The sequence below is a fragment of the Panulirus ornatus genome, chromosome 47 (genome assembly GCF_036320965.1).
Source record: "Panulirus ornatus isolate Po-2019 chromosome 47, ASM3632096v1, whole genome shotgun sequence".
Lineage (NCBI taxonomy): Eukaryota > Metazoa > Arthropoda > Malacostraca > Decapoda > Palinuridae > Panulirus > Panulirus ornatus.
In genome coordinates this window covers 1,814,884-1,837,393 of record NC_092270.1, presented here as the reverse complement: position 1 = coordinate 1,837,393, position 22,510 = coordinate 1,814,884, and the positions used below count along the sequence as shown (strand labels likewise).

Here is a 22,510-nt window from a genome sequence, read left to right as displayed (position 1 = left end):
AAACATAGAAAAGATGATGTGGCATAACAAACTCTCATTCCTTGATAAGAAGGAAGATTTATTCACAAATGGCTGAAAAGAAGTTTAATCGTCTGTCACTGATAACAAATGGTGGTTATCTGATCGTCTGTGGACCAAGTCACATATGACCTTAATTCTTCAAATCCCTTCCATTACCTATACGGACCCGGAGTAGGATGGATCCCAGTATTGAATATGATTCAGAAAACGCTGGTATATTTGCTCTCCGTTTTTCCCCTGGCTGATCCAAATAGCTCACTCAAGCTGGATGCGGAAGCAGTAGTTGGCTTGGAAAAGACCTGACAGAAAATCTCGTCCAGCATCACACGGCTGACTGAGAAACTCCCACGTAAAAGGTTGTGCCATGCTTTTACGGGGATGTTCCTGCGGTCTGGAGGACGTCGGTGTAGTGTGGGGTAGTGCGGTGCGGTGCGGGATGGGGCGGTGCGGTGCGGTGCGGCTGTGCGGTGCGGTGCGGGGTGGGGCGGTGCGGTGCGGTGCGGCTGTGCGGTGCGGTGCGGGGTAGGGCGGTGCGGTGTGGGATAGGGCGGTGCGGTGTGGGATAGGGCGGTGCGGTGCGGGTTAGGGCGGTGCGGTGTGGGATAGGGCGGTGCGGTGCGGGTTAGGGCGGTGCGGTGCGGTGCGGGGTGGGGCGGTGCGGTGCGGTGCGGGGTAGGGCGGTGCGGTGCGTGGTAGGGCGGTGCGGTGCGGGGTAGGGCGGTGCGGTGCGGGGTAGGGCGGTGCGGTGCGGGGTAGGGCGGTGCGGTGCGGGGTAGGGCTGTGCGGTGCGGGGTGGGGCGGTGCGGTGCGGTGCGGGGTAGGGCGGTGCGGTGCGGGGTAGGGCGGTGCGGTGTGGGATAGGGCGGTGCGGTGCGGGGTAGGGCTGTGCGGTGCGGTGTGGTGTGGTGCGGTGCAGTGCGGTGCGGGGAATGAGTAGACTGGATTCTGAGGCGGTTCCATCATCGAGTGGGCCATGTTAGGCGGAGGAGGCAGTGTGGAAATGCGCAGAGAGGGCGGGATTGGGGTCCAGATTTGAAGGGACGATCAGAGGCGGTTGATGGGTGTGGGGGTAATGGGTTAGGGTGATTAGGGTTAATGATAAGGGCTTTGGGAAACTGTGGGTTAGGAATGGGGTCGTGTGATTGAGCTATAGAAGATGGGGGTCGGGTGGTGAAGAGAGGGACAATGGGACTACATGATAGTTTGGGTGATTATAGTGGGTGATGGGACTAAAGTTAATGGGAGTCAGCGGATGATCAGCTGGGTGATCAGCTGGGTGATCAGCTGGATGATCAGCTGGGTGATCAGCTGGGTGATCAGCTGGGTGATAGGGTCGAGTCTTGGTGGATGGTTGCAGAGTCGGAAAGCAGCGACCAGAACGTTCAAATTTCGAAGACAATGGTCGAGCACACTGCAGCCAGAGTTCGAACCCTCTGCGCTCAAGGTAGCCAGGCACCTGGTACTGTAATTACGGTGATCACACAACTCTATCTTGGAATCTCACTCAAGAGAGTTCTATATTATCGGTGTTTACACAAACACAGAAACAACCAGCGAAATACAGATAGACAGACCTGAAAAGATCAGACACAGGCAGACGCGCACCTACACATCTAAACAGAAAGACAGACAGACAGACACAGACAGACGCGCACCTACACATCTAAACAGACAGATTCTGTTCATGACTGAAGATCTTCCTCTCACGAGAGAAAAACGATCGTGTGTGAAACGAGACACAATATCACGCATTCCCTTCCTTCCGTGAGGTATCCTTTCAGAGCCGTGGTATCCTTCTCTCCTGTATGGATAACAAGAAGTCATCAATATGCAAGATGTGCTGGAGGGAGTCCTCTGTCTGGTCCAGAGTCAATCTATTCTGATTTTTTGGCCGTTCCTGATCGCTCTCACAGAGGACGCTCTTGCTCGAGTCTCCCATCTCTCGTCTCTCCTTTCATGTTATCTTGTACCTCCGATTGCTCAGGTGGGTCGTTTACCTTCTCGCAAACTACCTGAACTACCACTATCCTTCACCCTCGCGTTTATTTCGTACAATATTTCTTCGTCGTTCGTGAGGCAGCGCCAAAAGAGGACGAAAGATGGCCTTATTCGCTTTCATCCGTTCTCAAGCTGTCATGTGTCATGCACTAGGAGTAGAGCCTCTTGACTCACAGCAAAGCCCCACAGACCTTTCTGTGGTGTCCCCTGACCGCGTCACATACCCTGGTTCGGATCACTTACGGCATATCACAGTTTCGTTCAACTTGCTCTTCTATATCTTTTTCGAAGATTTTTTTTTAGAATTTCATGATCTTAATGAAGAGTTAATATCATCAGGTGTATTCCCTCCATGTTATGTGTTGCCAAGCTTTGATTGTACTCAGCTGGCAGCAAGGAAGGGTAGGAGGGAGGAAGTGGGAAGGTACGGGTGTGTTCTTGGTTATTGGCAATGAATAGGAGTATTATGGTTCGTGACTTGTAGTATCTATAGCCCACAGCTCCATCTGCTATGGCTTTTTTAACTATTCATCATCGCTCTATTGTACGTCAATAAAACCCAAGTACCCGTCAATGTAGCTCAACCACCCGTCTAGAGAGTCGAACCAGCCGTTATTATAGCCAAACCACCATTCATTGCAGCTCAATCACCCGTTAGTAAGATATCGTGTTGACGCGTATCACCAACAACGAATAGGAACCCTAAGAACGACATGCAAGACTTGTGATTGGCTTTGCTTCGGTCTCCTGATGACGGACGACGAGTGGCGAGGAAAAACGATAGTCATCGGTTATGTATGGAATTATTTTTCAGTCATGGGGAGAGAGAGAGAGAGAGAGAGAGAGAGAGAGAGAGAGAGAGAGAGAGAGAGAGAGAGAGAGAGAGAGAGAGGCCATCAAAGCCCTTTGGCATCCAATTTATTTTGATAACATGACACTCTCTCTCATTCTAATTATGTGAACAACTCAATTAACGCCAAGATAATAATCATTTTGTTTATTTCAAAATGATGTAAAGGGGATGCATTGACCAGCAGTTCAGAGGGGTACCCCCTCACCCCTAAGTTCATTGTTCTTTATCAATAAACCATTTTGAGAATAAAGAATACTTTAATAATAGCTTTCAAAGACGCCAATGTTGAAAGTTTCAATATTTTTGTATGTTCTATGATGGCCATTCTTAGAGCAGTCTTTATATCTACAAATAAAAAGTAACCAATCACAACCCAGTTTCTCAAGTTATAATAGAAAATACGTCATGGTGGAGTAAATAAATTGTGAAATTGTTCTCTTCAAGGCAAAGATGCTCACCTGAACTCTAGTTGGCACCGAAGTGCAAACTAATGCAAACACGTCGAAAACCAATTTGCGAACAGAAAGTCGCATTGACCCTGGAATTCTATACTATACCCGTCCGTCTGTACAGCTGGGGTTATCATTATCATTTGCCCATGTATGAAACTTGTTCAGTGTGAGCGTACAACGCATCTGTCACCACGACGGAACTGGTGTGGCCGAGCTGGAGACCTGATCCCTCTGTGTTAGTGATATAAGGATTCCAGGATGTGCTGCAGTGTGGGTGTGGGTGTGTGTGGGTGTGGGTGTGTGGGTGTGTGTGGGTGTGGGTGTGTGGGGTGTGGGTGTGTGTGGGTGTGTGATGCCTCCCTAGACCTAGACTCCTCCAACATCTTGGCCTGTTTGCGGGGCGTCCGTTCAAGGCTTAAATGATTAATGATCAATGGTCACTCCGGAGAGAGAGAGAGAGACGATTCCCCGGAACTAATTGTAATTCCTAATGGGTCAACGATCGTTCTGGGGTGGTGGTTTAATTGGATTTGAGGCCTACTGGCTGCCGTGATCATCCAGGTCATTATCCTCAAGTTATAACCACCAATCGAAAAAGTTGAACGCTAAATGAAGGTGATCAAATTGATCATATTACTACACACACTTCATGTGTGGCTCAGGTGTGATTAATCTTCGCCTGCTTCAGTAATTAATCGTTTTGCACTGATGTCTTCCATACTTCCATACAGAATATTGATTAATGTCTTACTTCAAGGGGGATGTGATCCAAAACATGAACCAGTAAGTCCTATGCATAGATGAAATGACAAAGAATTATTTCAGAATCGTAGTTCGTAAGAATTTCGATTAGAAAACATACCGAATTTCTAGTTTCAAAAACCATGACACGTTTATAATCTCAGGAGAAAAAGAAAAAAGAAAAGCGTTCTTGTTGAAGATGATGTCCACTGTGACCAAACACTTCTGTGATCCAACCCTCTAATGCCACCATTGATGAATGTATTCCTTAATGTATGCTATTCAGTTGCCAAATGAATATCATACATGGATATTCATCTGTGTATGAAGACATACCTGACGAAACAGATCCAACAGGGCTGAAGAAACAGACCCGGGAAAACAGACTCAACAGACCTTGTTCAACAGAGCCAACAGACAGCCTTGGGGACACAGACCCAATAAAGATGAATCTTGATATTTGCCCAGGATTTACCTGCGAAGATTCAAAACGAAGCCAAATATTCCTGTGAGGAAGACTTGCTCTGCTGACGTAATGTGATGGAATATCCATGAAACGAAGAACCCGAGTAATGTTATCCAGTGTCTGATTCTTTTGGTATATATATATATATATATATATATATATATATATATATATATATATATATATATATATATATATATATACATTTGACACAGATCAGTGGCTCTTTACTTTCCTCAAATTGAAAAGAGGTGGTGACAGGGTCACGGGGAACGAAGGGGACATAATGTTATCAACTGACCTCATGTAACATCCCATCCCTCGTGTGAGACGACGACACAGGAAAAAAAATTCTGTCGGATTTCAGACGATCTCGTGACGTTATGTGCATGCACAGAAGAGCTTCAGGATTTAGAAAGAAGAAGCAAAACCATGCAAGTCACTGAAGTCTGGCAACTCAACACTTGTTGCTGCTGAACTGCTGAGGGCCAAACAGTGTTACATCGTCAGGTAACACACAGTGATCCTTTGCAAAATTTGAAGCTTCATTTAAAGCAAGACATGAAGCTTCATATAGAGGAGAATATTCATGATGAGTCGCTGGTGCTGTTACTCAAGGCGTCAAAGGGGCTCTTTATTTTTGCCTAGCATGAATACAAATTAGTCTCATAATGCAGATGAGAAAAAAAAAAAAAACACTGAGGAGATTGCTGGTTAAACGGATCCGGGTGACCGAGTTTAAAAACAACGACCCAATATGTAGGAGAGGGAGAGGAAAAAATGGCGTCATTATGAAGGGAGTTGCTACAACAACACAGGAAGGGAGGGAGGGAGGGAGGGAGGGAGGGAGACACAGGGAGGGAGGGAGAGGGGAGGGAGGGAGACACGAGGGAGGGAGAAGAGGGTTTGTGAGTGGAGGATCAGGATGCCAGAGGCTGAAGGGAATCGGATCACGGGTGGTAGAGGCAAGCACAGGCAAATGGTATATGTAAACAAACAAGAGGTTTACACACACACACACACACACACACACACACACACACACACACACGCAGGAGCGTCATATGGCTGGGCAGTTCTACGCACACGCAGACACACGATGTATGGTAGGGAACAGGTCAGGTCTGGTGTGTGTGTGTGTGTGTGTGTGTGTGTGTGTGTGAGATGCAAGATGAAAGACGCACTCCAGGCGGCGGAGGTTCAAGATTTTACTCTGGAGACTTAAAGCGAGTGTGTGTGTGTGTGTGTGTGTGTGTGTGTGTGTCCCGGTCAGGATGACGGACAAGCAAGACAGCGCTAGGATCCCAGGGCTGATCCCAGCGGGACGAGTTGAGAAGGGAAGGGGAGGAACCAGCAGCAGCCGAGGCAAGTGTGGGCTGGAGATTAGTGTTGGGGTATTACAAGGGCTTCTGCACCCCTGAAGACTTTCTAATGGAGAAATATTTTAGGTGGTGTTTTCCGTAGCGTCAGGTGTGTGTGGGGGGGGGGGGGGAGTGTAGCGTCAGGTGGGGGAAGTGTAGCGTTAGGTGGGGGGGAAGTGTAGCGTTAGGTGGGAGAAGTGTAGCGTCAGGTGGGGGAAAGTGTAGTGTTAGGTGGGGGGGGAAGTGTAGCGTTAGGTGGGGGGGGAAAGTGTAGTGTTAGGTGGGGGGGAAGTGTAGTGTTAGGTGGGGGGGAAGTGTAGCGTCAGGGGGGAAATTTAGGTAGAGTTTGTGTACCTTCATAATCTTTTTTCCTGTTGGTGATGGTCGAGTTATAAACTATAGCTCGTGGTTCGTGAAGACCTCAGATGCACAGTTTAAACGATAATTAAGATTCGTTAATCATTGTCTGATATCAGCCAAGAGAAAGAAAGCTAAATAAATGATAGCACCTTCATACATTTCTCAGACGTCTTGTTCATATGTAGACTTAAAGTGTTTTTATTTGAACAGTACAGTCACAGCAACACAGGAAACTGCTAAAGTAGTAGTTGCAACAGCAGCAGTAAAGGCATTCGAAGTAAAGAGCAAAGTTTTGAGATGAAAGACAGAAACATTTTCAACACCACACAGTTGTAAACTCTTACTAAACTCACGACAGTCCATGTCAAACTGTGCCTAGTTCTCCTTACCTATACTGCCACCAACTGTGCATAACACAGACCACTTGCACCACCGACGTCGCACTCCAACATTCATGTCCCACGTTCCTCTCTCTCTCTCTCTCTCTCTCTCTCTCTCTCTCTCTCTCTCTCTCTCTCTCTCTCTCTCTCTCTCTCTCGTGCAGGAATTACCTCCCACAAAACTCGACCTATCGCATTATAACACCACCTTCATGGCGTGTTATTTCTGTCACCTTTTTCCAAGTCCGAATCTCGACTGGCAGGATGCAACGGACAGGCTTATCTCTCCCTAAAATAAACATCTAATGACCTTGTTAGTGTTTCTGAATTGGATAAGAAAAACCACAAGCATAACGTCGCTGGCTCGGAGTTACTCTCCTGGGTAACTCTTCCCCCTTGATGGTCCTCGGTTCGAATCGAATTTGTAAAACTTGAATTCCATTTTTTTCCCCACAATACATCGCATGCAAATTATACGGGAGGTAAAAGATGCAAGTTTATATTTCCACTGTTCACGACGACACAAGAGAACAACACAACACCAAGAACAAAGAACAGGAAGGTTACCAGGGGGCTCCACATACGAGGTTTTCTATGGGAAAAAAAAGGAGTTGAGGCTTGAGGTGAATACTGCATCCCTCCACTCGTTTTCTATAGGTACCGGAGTACGTCGGGGGTCGAGGGTGTTAATACAGCTGGTGTAAACATGAAAGCAATATGGCGAGCGTTTGGGAGGATCCATACCATTATGATGAGGATCAAAATTCATAAATACACTTCATATTGTTAACCAGAAAATTTATATTATCCTATACAAGTTCCGTTTACTCTGCTGAGGTCAAAAGTCACGCCATCGCACCTAAGGGACGTATCGTCGTGTTCAAAGGTCAGTACCATCCTGTTCAAAGGTCAGTACCATCGTGTTCAAAGGTCAGTACCATCCTGTTCAAAGGTCAGTACCATCCTGTTCAAAGGTCAGTACCATCGTGTTCAAAGGGTAGTACCGTCGTGTTCAAAGGGTCGCCTCATCGTGTTTAAAGGGCCGTAACTTCGAACATAAAGTCTAATAAAAGAATAATCAACACTGAATCTTATCAAAGCAATTCCGTAACTCGACGAAAAATGCCTCAGTCTTCAGAGCTTGTGTATGACCTGTTCTTCAGGTTAATATCTCTCGGTGTCGACAAATTAACCCGTCAGGCCAAAGCACATGTTGAATTTTCCACCAGTAATTCAGCAATCATGCTCTGCTCTATATTTTTAGCTGCGTGGAATAAAAAAAGCAACTTGCAGTCAATCTAGATGACGTAAATATAAAAAGATACTGTTTGGTTCAGCTTCCATAACGGTATCATTTTTTGATTAATCTGAAATACACACACGCACAATATATATATGTGTGTGTATATATATATATATATATATATATATATATATATATATATATATATATATATATATATATATGATGGTTATGTAGTTGCTGTACAGGTTGAAACATTCAAAACATTAATAATGTGAAATTCAGATATTTTGCAGAAAACGGAGGGAATATTAAAATTCTTAATAACTACTTCAGTCAGAAATCGAAGCTTCATGAACCTCTCCGAATTTTTTCTCAATAACATTTCTTAATTACGCATCGTTTGAGGCCATGGGTTACATTCTTTTTTTTTTTATATCGTGATTTAAAGTTTTTAAAGTTGTTGAAGTGCGCCTCACCGGATGTGATTACAAACTGCTTAATTGGCTCGTCCCGAATGAACCTTCGAGTCGAAACTGATGCGAACCTCTGCTCATGAAACTCGTCTACTCGTTTTCGTAGGTGAATCCATCAGTATATCATAATAATTCATGGGTTTTGCTGAGCATTATTATAAAGATTAGGCTCATCTGGGAGCGAATCTTTTGGAAAATGACTAAAGTAAACTTCGTTAACTGAGAAATTAATGAACGCAATAAACATTGTTGTCATAACTTGTTTAAAGGTGTTAACAGGGTTCACACATGTCCTTCATGCTCACTCACACTTACCCTCTGCCCTACCCGGTCACTCTCTCAACCAACTTCTACTTCCTCACCAACACACGCACCCTACTCCCACACACTTAACTCCTACCCTCTCCCGCACTCTATACATTCACATCAATTCATTTTCACTTACACACACAACATCTCTTCCCTGATACTCCTTAACCTACCACCTCACATTTTCTTTCCTTCCTACGCTCGTCCACATCCTTCTTTGCAATGCCCTCATACGCACAATCATACATAACCACCCGTACACATCGTGAGGCTGTTTAACGACCTTACACCACTTTACAAAACGTTGCTAGTCGACAGAGAAGCGAGGCTCGTAAAAGCCAAAGTGAATCAGGTTCCACATCTTTTCTCAGATGATTCACTTTGCGTCCGAGAGTTCCCACTCAACCTCCTCACTCGACGCCCTTCCCTGCAACACGTATATGCTCACTATTTCCTGTAATGTCTGTGGTATGGCTTATGACACTAAGCCCCTCTCATATAGCTCAGGATTCGCTGTAACTCCCTCTCCTTACACTGCCAGAATTAATCTTACTAATTGTCATAACTTCGTCGTCTAATTAGTTCTCATGATTTGAAGATCACTGGCTACAATTGTTTCACACGTGCAGTATCATGAATATTCAGGTATGTGTTTATCTTTTGAATACCCCGGGTCGTTTTCATCCTACGGTAATGTTTTGAAATGGAAGGAAGTTTGTGATCAGTTTTCATTGTACCTTTAATGCATGTTCAAATTTCTTTTCACTGTTTTGTAGGTCACTATTAGTTCTTCTTAAGGATGAATGTACATAAAAATGACAAGTGTGTGGACAGACATTTCACTCTCTCAATTTCCGGGTAAAATTTACGTTATTATAGCGAATTGTTCAGGACTTTCCCTGTGCCACACGTATAATGTTTTGCAGCGAGGTGGACCGAATTCCGTGACGAGGATTCATAGTGCAGAGAGTGACGGGCGGTAAGTGTGACGAGTAAGGTGTGACGGGTAAGGTGTGACGAGTGAGGTGTGACGGGTAAGGTGTGACGCGAGTTACGTGATGAAGGGAGGGGTGTGACGTTGGGTCTTAACTGATAAAATCACTAATCATACACATTACTCGAGAGCAAAGAGGGAATTATCGTGCAATGATAATTTCTTAGAAATAAGGATAATTGCCCTGTCTTCGAGAAACTATTACACACACACACACACACACACACACACACCCATGAATGTAGTTCACACCCCGCTACCCGTACAGAATAAACAAGTGATCACAAACACCTTTTTGAATAAGCGATGCAAATTGAGCGTTTGAAAATAGATCACCATCAACTCGTATCTCGACTCTGCTTCTGCTGTTGCTGGTGAGCCAATATATCTTTACGCTACGCCTGCTGGCCACTTGTCTCCTGATCTATACGCCTGCTGGCCACTTGTCTCCTGATCTATACGCCTGCTGGCCACTTGTCTCCTGATCTATACGCCTGCTGGCCACTTGTCTCCTGATCTATACGCCTGCTGGCCACTTGTCTCCTGATCTATACGCCTGCTGGCCACTTGTCTCCTGATCTATACGCCTGCTGGCCACTTGTCTCCTGATCTATACGCCTGCTGGCCACTTGTGGCCTGGTGCACTGCGTAAAGGTTATTTCCTCCTCGACGCATATTATTAGATTTGCCTCATTGAGAACAGCAGACCAAGGAGACATCCGGGTCCGGTCGGAACCTACATGTGGCTTGAAATAGAATCTGAAGGTCTTCCCAGCGTCAGTCATTTTTAGTACGTGATATTCTCGGAGGATTGAATCCGTTTAAGGGACACAGAGTCACTGGCTGTGGATGGTTTTCAGTGACATTTTCCCTTGTCTCTCGCTCGCTTCACACGACGTTGTTAACGGGCGCTACTTGGCTCTGCTTTTAAGTACATTTGTGAAGTATTTCTGATCCTCTTTAACGATTACATACTTTGATATAATTTGGGTTTCTTCTTCTTTGCGGTAACCGACGTGGCCATGATTGGCCAGGTCGAGTGACCGAAAAATAGAACGTGAGAAAAATTAATGAAGGAAGCAATTACTGTGTTTATAGAGTGACACGCAAAGGTGAAGAGGTTATAAAGAGAGGGAAAGACGGAAGGAGGAAGAGAATTCATCGACTTCGATGTTCGAGGAAATGAAGAGGTATCATAACGGTCAATCCTCGTGTGGCTGATCTGTACACAGAAGCGAAGGAAAGCAGCAGTCAGCAGCATAACGCGGGTCCAAGACTTACTGGCAGAGACGTACATAGACACCTCACGAGACGAGTGACCAAATGGTACTCGTACAGAAGCGCATTCCAGATGTTAAGGGTAATCAACTTCGATTCTATAACGACCTATATCGTCTTGAAACATACATGATGATCTAATCTGTATGTGTTGAGGTTCAGGGTCTCTTCTCTTTACCATGTGTCTCATTACTTCTTTGTTTACCTCCGCCGAAGAACAAGAAGAAGTAAGGTCGTGGCACATGTGATAAAGACTTGATCACGCCACACCACTCCTTCCTCTTCCTCCACACAGTACCTTAGATATTCAGACCGTGTCTCCTCCTCCTCCATATGGTCACCAGTACTCCCTCCTCCCTCTCTCTCTCTCCCTCGTGGTCATCCCTCAGTGAGATAACGACCACTCAGGAGCCTCTACCCTCCCTAAAACCTCAGTTGAAAGATCGCAAGACATAACTTGCAGGATATTGCAAGTGGAGATTTATTCTCCCTGGGGAAGTGTGCTCCGCTTCCTGCTAAATGAGGAAACATACTTTCGGGAAGTCCATAAAAGCAGGAAATTAAAGGAAAGGATGAAGAATGGACGATGCCTTTTTTCCAACAATGGTCGGGACCCTTTTTTAAACTCTTATCTGGTCAGAAGAAGCCATAAGTATAGAGCGTAAGGGGGAACTTACGCAGAAAACTTTCATTTCCAGATCCCTCAACTGGTGGTGGTGGTGACGTGTGGGTGTCTTCGATCATTTCCACAGTAAAGCTACTATCTGGGTGACCAGGGTTCTCAGGGGTGGTATGTCTCTGGAGAAAGACATTGTTCTTGTTCCATTCACCAGGTGTACGTACGCTCGGGTCCATCCTTGTCTTTTGACGTCTCACTGAAGTCAAGCATTACATGAGCAATGATAAACCTAGATAACATTTGCTTCTCTTTGTGTCATGTACAACACATCAGGACGGGCATTCGTTCAGATCTCCATCGAGCCTCATGAAGCAAACAGCGACTTATCATCTTGATAGCGTCATAACAACTCAGTCGAGTCTACATCCACCAGAGGATGATTAGTAGTCAGGTGGAAGAACTCACAACAAAGAAACGGGAGTGACTTATGAGCGAACTTATGTGTTCGCTAACAATGTTGTGAGAAGTGAAGTGTTCGCTGGCAATAATGAGCGACCTTCTAGTGGGTAAAGTTAGTTTCTCCTCACGTTCTGCTACTGTGCAGCCCCTTGCGTTCGCTCATTGTGCTGTCCACAATACGGCCAACGCGCTTTCCAGAGAATGATGTCCGCTTTCCAGGAAGTGGTCAAAGTGGACGGAAGGAGAAGGACAGGCGTATTATACTCGGAGAGTTTGAGGTTCGCAATCAGATGGTCTTTTTCTATCATCCTCAGATGGTCTGTTCCTATAATTCTCAGATGGATCGTTCCTGTCGCACCAAAATGGTCTGTTTCAATCTTTCCCCGACAGGGGAACAGTCATGACGATAGCAAAGGCTTCCCCTGCACTTTGCACTTAACTTTGGCTCTTGTGGTTCCCCAGAGCCACTTTGTGGAGCACTCTATTGCTCCAGGCGGACCTTTAACCTGGTTATCTTAACCTCAGGACTCAGATTCATGTTTAGAATCGTAAATTGTCCCTCACGAATGACGTATCTAACTCTCTGCCTACACGAACTCTAATCGTATGTCTGTATATTCCCTCGACCCTCCACGTCACTTGTTTTCCTCCAGATTACTCGCTCCTGTGGCAAATTTGCCCAAAATTCTTAATCAACTGAGGAACAGGATTGCATGCCTCCCCTTGTTGCATAATTACGGCTTGTTAGTGGTTCATTAAGGCGTCAACTGTGCAAGCTGATGACCTAAGGGACCTGGGAAGTGTGTGTGTGTGTGTGTGTGTGTGTGTGTGTGTGTGTGTGTGTGTGTGTCTGTGTGAGTAGAAATGATTGATAAAACAAAATAACAAAAAAGCAATAATAATAAAACTGAAAATGATAATAATGATAATAATAATAATAATAATAATGATAATAATAATAATAATAATAATGATAATAAAAGATGTATTTTGCTTTCCTTGCGGTATCTTATCTTCTTCTTTTTCTACATTATAGATAGGCGCTCCCGTCGGTAGACACGCCAAGGAAATTGCTAGGCGTGAAATATTTTCGGGAAAATATCTTACTTTTGAGCGGGAACGATGTGTCGGCAATATGAAAGGTACGGATGGGAAAAATGAAGAATTGAGTTGTTGTACTACTGAAGAAAGGCATCCGCCGTTCTGGATATGGTGGCCAGGGAGGAAGGAAACGTAGTAGAGAGGGAGGACGGGTATGAGCATATTGGAGGATGTGGTAGTCAGGAAGAGAATAAGGGAGGGAAGTGAGAGAGGGAGTAATGAGGGAGGGAGTGGTAGCCATCCGAGAGAGCAAGCAGACGAGGTCTCGATGGACCCAGATTAGTAAGTGGCCAGATTTACAAACTTTGTGAGGATGAAAGGATTTTCACGTTCGGTAAATGCACTCACTACCTTCCCAGGGAGTTGAGAGTTAACGAATTCTGTACAACGTTGTAACCAAACCTGACATAACGCGATCCAAGGTAACATAGCCTATGTTAGATTAGGTTACCCCTAGTTATGCTAGGCTAGGTTAAGCTCGGTTTAGATTTAACTGAACGAACATCTTTCACGTTATTTAGGTGGACAGAGAGGCGCAACAGTGACTAAAAATCATTTTTGCGAAGTTGCTAGCAAACTCTCGCTTAGGTATTTAATGAAACTGACCTCGACTGTGGGCGTGCAGCACGCTGTGCTCCACACCTGCTTCTGCTAATGACACGAAACTCAAAGTCAGTATGTGAGACACAGAACTTCTTCTGACATTTAAGACACTTGTTAGAGAACCGACCATGTTTATGTCGCGCTATAAATGCTCAGAAGCGAACTTACGAGGCGATGGCGACCGATACAACGCAATAATTCAGGGAACATCTGACACATTCTCGCGTCGGATATGAACATGGCGGAAGTCGGTCGCTGGTACAAAGGCCAGAATTCCATTATATATCATGTTTCACACTTTTGTGTACGCGAACTGTAAGCGATAATCATACAGAAAGAATATCTAAGATTCTTAAATAACTGAATAAAGAATATTCGTGTGAGAGGTCGACGTACAGAGGAACAGCAGTAAAGTAAAAAAAACTTAGTTTCTTTCCTATAAAAACTTGCCCGTTTTTCAATAACTGTAAATCATAATGATAGTGATGATAATGATAATGATGATAATGATAATGATAATAATGATAATGATAATAATGATAATGATAATGATGTATGTAGCTCGGCTGCTGGAGTACTTATCTAGTTATGTACAACTTTAATCTTGTATCGTACAAAGGTCACCTGAGGCAGGCCTTACAGCCTCGGACTGACCTTTCGTGTCAAGTGATGGTTTAATATCAAGTTAAAGCAAACCTTAATCCATGATACAAGCGGCTTCACTCGCAGTCAACGAATGATGAACAGAGTATGTGTGACGTGTCCCGCTTTTACTTCCTCTGTCAAGTCACTGGGTTATTTACGATGGTAAAATTGCTTTATCAATTTTACTTTTCATTTACTTTTCATTCTGCAAAGTTATCCCAAGGACGGGTATATACCTAGATATATACATGATATATACACATATATTGCGTATATATGAGAAGGTATTTCAACCCACAAACCATCACTGCATCAGAGTTTCTGTCAATATCTTCGTCCTGATATAGAAAGTTAGACCGCACAAGAGAAATCTCTTCTATCAGAAATAGTATTGTTTCCTTCATACAGCTATTCTGTATCTATATATGTTCAAACTTATACTATCTACATTCAAAGGAAAAGAAAATATTACGTGAAAAGAATGCCTATTTAACGCATGTGTTCTCAACCTTTCAAATTTCGAAAATCTTTGTGAATCTTCAATAAAATCTCAGTGTAAAGAAAATCAAGTTAAACGACGCCTCTTCTATATTCCACTTCATCCATCACCCGGCGTAAATTGACCGTTTCGAAAATAAAATATTAATACATCCCAAGATATTTGAAAGGATTCTGACGGTCAGTTAGTCTATATAAGAGAAACAAATTATGTACGAAATGCTTCATATGGACCGAACACGTTCCGAACCTAAGACTCCAATCTAGTAAACTGTTATCTCGAATGATACGAAAGCTTGTGTCACAGGTTCGAAATATAACTATGTGTGTTGTAGCCTGTGGCTAAGAGAATATTGTGGCTACTGTGGAAGGAGAAGTGACGGTGGTCAAATCTCTGTTCGCTCTATAATTCAAGCAAGACAGACACACCCAGGAGGGACGGAGGGAAACTTTCTTTCGTTTGGCCTGTACACTGTGTATATGAGTGACATAAACCAGGTTAACACCTGTTGGTCAGGTCACTCACGAAGAAGTTCGAGATCTGGATCAGAGGCTGAGTCTAGGTTGAGGATTCGTACTTGTTTGTGTGCATATTGATGCAAACTTGTTCCTTGTCAAGTGTGATTATAGAACAACTATTTGTCTGCCTGCGATTCGAAATTAGTGTTTAAATGTGGTTTTGGATTCGAAATCAGTGCTACTGACTGGATCTCTTTTCTAGGTAAACTGCTTTTTAATAACCTAAGGGAAATGATCGAACTACGTCATGAGAAAATGACATCAAAACTAATGGTGATAACAGGGGTGATTTATGAACTCAGGAGACATCACTTTGAGACATCAAAGCACAAGCTGACCAGACGTCAACGTTAGGGTGATGGCTTTCAGCTAAAGCTTATAATGACAGCTATCAGCTAAAGCTTACGAACAAAAAATAAAAAAAAAATAAAAAAATGACTTTTAAAACATTATACGATTTCATGATCATTAAAAAGACAAGAAATGGCATAAATGGTAAATGCTACGAACACATATTTCCTTCCTGATGCCATTTTGTGGTCTATACACCATCCTTCCTCCCTTACAAGATAATATACATACGTCTACGCATCTAAATCTACATCTGCTCTTCATAAACAAGTCCTATACTGAAACCAGACGTTTCGTGGAGTAAATAGCTACTTTAGGGAAGTATCGACCAAGTTGCTATATTCAGCATCTCGTCTTCGTCACGGTTCTGCTTACCCACACGAGCCATAGTCTCGCGAGACCCTGTATATAACAACGCTTCTCATTAACCCTGGACGTCATATGGAGGTTCACACACTGTCTTACTGGATGGTTTTCTCCTCTTTAATAGACGTCGAAACCTGTTCAGGTGGACAGACCAGGTCGCTTCTTGAGTCTAGCATATTGATAGTGATGGAAGGTGAGTGTGGCAGCCCGGGGACCGTGGTCAGGTGAGTGTGGCGGCCCGGGGACCGTGGTCAGGTGAGTGGCAGGCCGGGGACCGTGGTCAGGTGAGTGTGGCAGCCCGGGGACCGTGGTTAGGTGTGTGGCAGCCCGGGGACCGTGGTCAGGTGAGTGTGGCGGCCCGGGGACCGTGGTCAGGTGTGTGGCAGGTCGGGGACCGTGGTCAGGTAAGTGTGGCAGCCCGGGGACCGTGGTCAGGTGAGTGTGGCGGCCCGGGGACCGTGGTCAGGTGAGTGGCAGGCCGGGGACCGTGGTCAGGTGAGTGTGGCAGCCCGGGGACCGTGGTCAGGTGTGTGTGGCAGCCCGGGGACCGTGGTCAGGTGAGTGTGGCAGGCCGGGGACCGTGGTTAGGTGTGTGGCAGCCCGGGGACCGTGGTCAGGTGAGTGTGGCGGCCCGGGGACCGTGGTCAGGTGTGTGGCAGGTCGGGGACCGTGGTCAGGTAAGTGTGGCAGCCCGGGGACCGTGGTCAGGTGAGTGTGGCGGCCCGGGGACCGTGGTCAGGTGTGTGGCAGGTCGGGGACCGTGGTCAGGTGAGTGTGGCAGCCCGGGGACCGTGGTCAGGTGAGTGTGGCGGCCGACACACTTAAACATTCACACAAACCTACACATAAACCCATACAATGTACACACCCATAATAGACACAAACCCATGCCCACACCAACGGGTCATGAATACCCACACCGGCGCTAACTAGCTTCACGCCCTAACACACGCACACACACGTATCCTCCCTCAGTAACAACCTTCATTCTTATACCACCGTTGCAACGAAAGGATGATGCAGACGCTGACGCGCCTCACACGTCGGTCGAGTTCTTTACATTATTTCCGCGACGAAGCACAGCCCTCCTGCTGCGACACATGTCCTCCGCTCAAAAAAAAAAATCTTTGACTAAAGCCCGCCAGCCTCTGGGTCGACGAGTTTTAAGGCCGAGAGTTCTGAAAGACCGGTACTTTAAGAGGTCGAGGTCAACGAGATATGTACTTTAAGAGGTCGAGAGGTCAACGAGATATGTACTTTAAGAGGTCGGGAGGTCAACGAGACGTATTTTAAGAGGTTGAGAGGTCAACGAGACATATATTTTGAGAGACCGGGATTTCTGAGAGACTTGTAGTTTAAGAGGCCAAAAAAAAAAATTCTACGAGACATGTACTGCAAGAGGCTGGGAGCTACGCGAGACTTGTATTTCAAGAGGCCGGGAACTTCCGCGAGACGTGTCCTTTAAGAGACTTATTTACAGAGTAATCAGGAACTCGGTGTTACAACTGGGGTCATAAACGATTATGTTCGTCATTACCTTTATTTAGACGACGAATAATTCATACGTACAGGTGAATTACGAATGGCCATTACAGGGGTTCCTTTGAATGTTTATTTTTTACAACGTTCGCTTGGCGTTAACGATGTGTAATCTTGTTCTGTTCTTCCTGTAATAGTATGATATTCTACTTCGCTCTGGCGTATAACAAGACACTATTTTCCTTATACTGAAGCTTTAGTTGTATTGAGGTTTCAAAATATCTTGATGCTTTAAATGTCTTGTATTGAAGCTTCACATGTCTTCTACTGAAGCTTCAAATATCTGTCTAAAAACTCTTCCGTCTGCTACTGTCTACAGCCTTCCAGAACTCAAGCCTTATCAATAGATAATGTATGATTTTGTTGTATTAAGGGCAAACCCTCTGCTGTATTTGGGTACATTCCGTGGAAACGATCAGAGAAAATTGCTTCGACCTGTTGAAGGAGATAGGCTTAGACTACCGTCTGTACTGCTGGGTGATAGACAGGCACCAACACCCAGGAAGCAGACTAACTCTTATCTACGAAGAATGAAAGCTATTTAGATATCAATAACAATATGTGTTATCATAGGTTTTCTGACAACCAATTCATTGCAAAAGTTCCTTGCAAAACTCCTTGGCTTCATGAGCTAATATTTGGCGCCATGCGCTAAAAACAATCCATCGATGAATCTAACAAAAGAATCACGTATCATCAGAAGTGATTTGAAACTATAAAAAAAGAAGAGAATTTCCTAGGCAGTCCTTCGAACCCCTGTCTGGCTCGCTCCGGCCTCACATTCCACACGCCCAAACTTTGCTCCAGGCATTCCTTCGCAGGTCCTCCCTCGTCCTCCTGCAGGAGGAGAGGCGGAAGAGATGCTGGGGACAAGGCTTTAAGGAACCACCCTCCCTCGTGAAACATTGATCCCCACTTCATGACCCTCTCGCCAGGGATGATGTGGCTTTTACGATTAATGCTTCTGACGAAGCGTAGGAAAGTGTTATGAGCAAACAGACCCATTCACGTTTAACAAAGCACCGTTCAACGATTTGTTTCAACTTCTCATGACTCGATTCTATGTGAAAAAAGTACTTTGAAAGTCTTCTCGTGTGTGTTTTAAGTCTAATGATTACCACAATTAAGGGCTAAACTGCTATAGGCGATCACCATAGAGAGCCAAATGGACTAGTTTCAGCGACTGGATGAGTCTATTATCATATAAGACTGATGTGAAGAGTGAAAGGACACTAGATAAACGACCTTGTGTCATTGGGCTGATGGGTTCAGGGGCAACACCCTGAGGATCACCTTACGCCGGGTAAGCACAGTCTGATGATCCATGTGACTGACATTCTTCTCCTGACGCAGGGAGACACCTGACACCGTCAGTCTCTTCATGACCATCGCTCGTGTTAAGGTAACCACTTAACCGATAGTTCATGACATCTTTCTTGTTTCGGTCACTCACCGAGGCTCAGTTAGTACGTGGGGTGAGTTAGGGTCAGGTAAGGTAGTTTGGGATAAGGTAATTTAGTTTTAAGTATTCTTCGAAGTGCGCAAGACGCGACTTACTTATAAAACGTAATCATAATCAAAAACGAAATCCATTTTCAGCTGTTATGTTTGTCTCATTATTCTACCAAGATTGATTATACTTTCCTTTTTTACCATCTTCATACGTACATACTGGTCAAGAAATGTTGTTAATATAGACTATTTGAAGATACAGATAGACGAACGCATTCCTAAACCTCCCGTCTAACACACACATACACACAAGGTTGAGAGACGGGGCAACACCAGTAGTGATCATACACACACAGAAATATACAAGTCTACGTGGTGAAGTGGTTAGCGTCGCTGATCATGTTTCACGCAAGTTTATGTTTGGGTTCGAATCCTGGGCTCGGCAGTCGGCCTACATGCAGCCCAGGTATTCATCCTACCGTCGAGCTGGTTTATAAATGAGTACCTGGCTTAGACTGGGGTGTGTACGTGTGTACATACATACGAGTAGAGCCATGGTACATATATACAAGGTTAAGAGATGAGTCAACACGAGTGTAAAACTCTCTCGCTTTAAAGCACAAATAATCACACGCAACTTACGTAAACACACACACACATGTAAACCTTGAGCCTTGATCGTATACCCAAGTATACATGTAAACCAGTTTTTCGCACCATGTATCCCACGGCACATCGCACGGTGTACCCTGTGGCACATCGCACGGTGTACCCTGAGGGACATCGCACGGTGTACACCGTGGCACATCGCACGGTGTACCCCGTGGCACATCGCACGTTGTACCCCGTGGCACATCGCACGGTGTACCCCATGGCACATCGTAGGTGTACCCCATGGCACATCGCAGGTGTACCCCGTGGCACATCGTAGGTGTACCCCGTGGCACAGAAGAAACCCAGGTGACCGTCGGGTGTCAATAACAGTGAACTCAGGACAGCGACGTGTGCCAATCAAGGTGGCACTTATGGCACCTGTGCGGAGGTAAACGCAAAACCGAATCACTTGCGCGTGAAATGGAGAATTGGAAACGGGGAGATGGAGAGAGCATGGGGAAATGGAGTGGAAAACGGGACATGGAAACAGGAGTTAACCCATGACGTGATACTGCCATTGACAAGGGTCAGCGCGTAGCTCTCACCGCTGGAAAATTTTACAATAAGGTTTCGAGTTACGTGTGAGACGGAGAGGGTGTTTGTGGAGTGAATGTCAGCAACCCAAGGAAGGGAACTTGACAGCCACACACACACATATACGAGACATTGTGGATAACTGAATGTAAATGGAAGCAATAGTAAGAACTGTTTAACGGACCCCATTTTCTGTTCTTTTAATTATCTGAAGAAACGTCTGCTTATATTTCCTAATAAAGACTGAATTGTCTGGATATCTACATGTAAAGGAGTTCGGCACACCATGAACGGCTTCAATCCCAACGAGCCCCCGAACAAAATTTCGAAGCTGTACGAACTACTCTGATACTGACAATCTAATAAAGAGCAAACATTTATAATTTAGTTTCGCCACTTTATTTCAGAGTTAACAATCTTGTTTCATGGATAAGAAAATGGGTTGTAATTATTGACAGCCATGTGTTTTAAACGAGTTTGGACAAAAAAATTCAGAAAAGTTCGAGACGGTTCAACAGGGTCTCGCAAGAAGAGCTCGAGAGCTCATATGTGTATTGCTTCACTGATTATCATCTGCTTCAAAAAATATTTGAAGGTTTAAATGAGTATAGATCTTGTTTGGATGAAATAGTTTGACTAATATGAAAAGTAAATGAAAAAGGAACAAGGTTATGGTTTGTGCGGTGACTCGTTCATCGTTACTTTAAATACGACGGGAAAATGGCAACGTTCTGTTTTTATTGTCGCCTGTGCTGGCATTCTTACTTTATTGGTTACGTTGGTTGGATTAATTAACGTTTATTAGGTAAGACATTAACGCATATCATTACAAATCTTTATAGTCAAAGTTTTACCATAATTTCAGAGTTTTTTTTTCATCTTTAGTTTGGTCTAGAATATATATCGCTGTGGCAAGATGCAAATAGCAATGTCCAAACCTATTTCAGAACGGTATCTTGATCATTAATGGAGTACTACGTTATCTTATGGTTTTCATTTAATATAAATAAAGTGGCGAAACTAAAGTAAACAGTCGTCAAGAGAGGACCGGTCATGGGTTGATCATGTACTGACCTCTGGTATTGGAGACGCCCAGGCCTCTGGAGGTCGATGGTCCTCCTGCTGGGGAGGAGGCCATGGAGGTGGCCGACCCTGGAGACTTGGCCCTGGCTGAGCCTGGTCGACCCTGCAGCTGGATGCTGGCCGCTGCTGCCTTCTGTTGCTGGCTCTTGCGCTGCAGTCGGCGCGAGGAGCTGCGGTGGCACATGGTCCCGCGTCTGACCAACATTGACATTATATTGCTCTTGGAGAACTAGGGTCAAAGTAGCTCTGCCGTCAGCAGGAAGGGAAGGTAACGTGTCAGAGGAGAGGTTCTCGTGCCTACACAATGGTCCACTGATTATCTCTCGTATTGGACAAGAACAATAGCTTTCAAAATGGCTCTCTTTCTTAAGTACTAAGTTCCTTTTCAAACGTATCTGTTATGGTTATCAACACTATATAGAGGTTCACAAAAAAATCACTGTCATAAAGCTATATAAAGTGTTCAGCACTTGAGAACCATGTTGGTTTAACCCGTTTTTCTCCTTCTATATGGAAGACGTCACAGTTGGGTCCACGCGGGTACTTCACATCCGCCAGGGAAGGATCCAACGCTCAGCTTGGCCAGTTGAAGACGCTATCGTCAACCTGTGGAGGAAGAGAAGAGAAACCTGTATTGAGAGGGTCGAGAGGCTGGTAGTGATCGGCTACTACCGGCGTCTAGGCAATGTCCGGTTAGGGGCTGAACGCCGGTAACTGGAGAAGACAGCTCCAGAAGCTGGCGGATGGGAATTACCGAGCGTGTCCATCGTCATCGCGAGGCAACGAGTAAGCAAGCGCTCAGGTCCAGCTGGCGGCTTTGGGCCGGCACTAATTCCTGTCACCTCCACCATCTGCAGCCAGGGACTCTGTGTAGGACGACTTGACATCCTACCCTAAGGTTTACATAAGCTTCAGATTCCTGTGTGTATCTATCATACTCCAAGAACTTAATGAAGGAGGTCTTGGGAAAAGAGATAATGGCGCTCGTTTTCTATAGAATTAAACAAGCAATGAAGGTCTTCTTGGGGGAGAAAAATATTGAAGCTCGTTTTCTACGGAATAGTTCGAAATAAAGACAAAGTAAATAAGTGATGATCTAATGATGAATTCTAAGGATAGACAGTTTCTATATACATATATGAACGCCTCCTATAT

At 44.8% G+C, this 22,510-nt stretch overlaps 1 protein-coding gene across 2 annotated transcripts in view; it reads right to left on the bottom strand.

Annotated features, from left to right (window-relative positions):
- LOC139763419 (uncharacterized) overlaps positions 1-22,510 on the bottom strand; it is a 203,999-nt gene that overhangs the window by 142,014 nt on the left and 39,475 nt on the right. For both annotated transcript variants that reach the window (XM_071689445.1, XM_071689444.1), the window contains exon 2: positions 21,347-21,961. In XM_071689445.1, coding sequence (XP_071545546.1) covers positions 21,347-21,566 — 220 coding nt within the window. In that variant the 5' untranslated portion in view covers positions 21,567-21,961. The remainder of the gene's footprint in view (positions 1-21,346; positions 21,962-22,510) is intronic.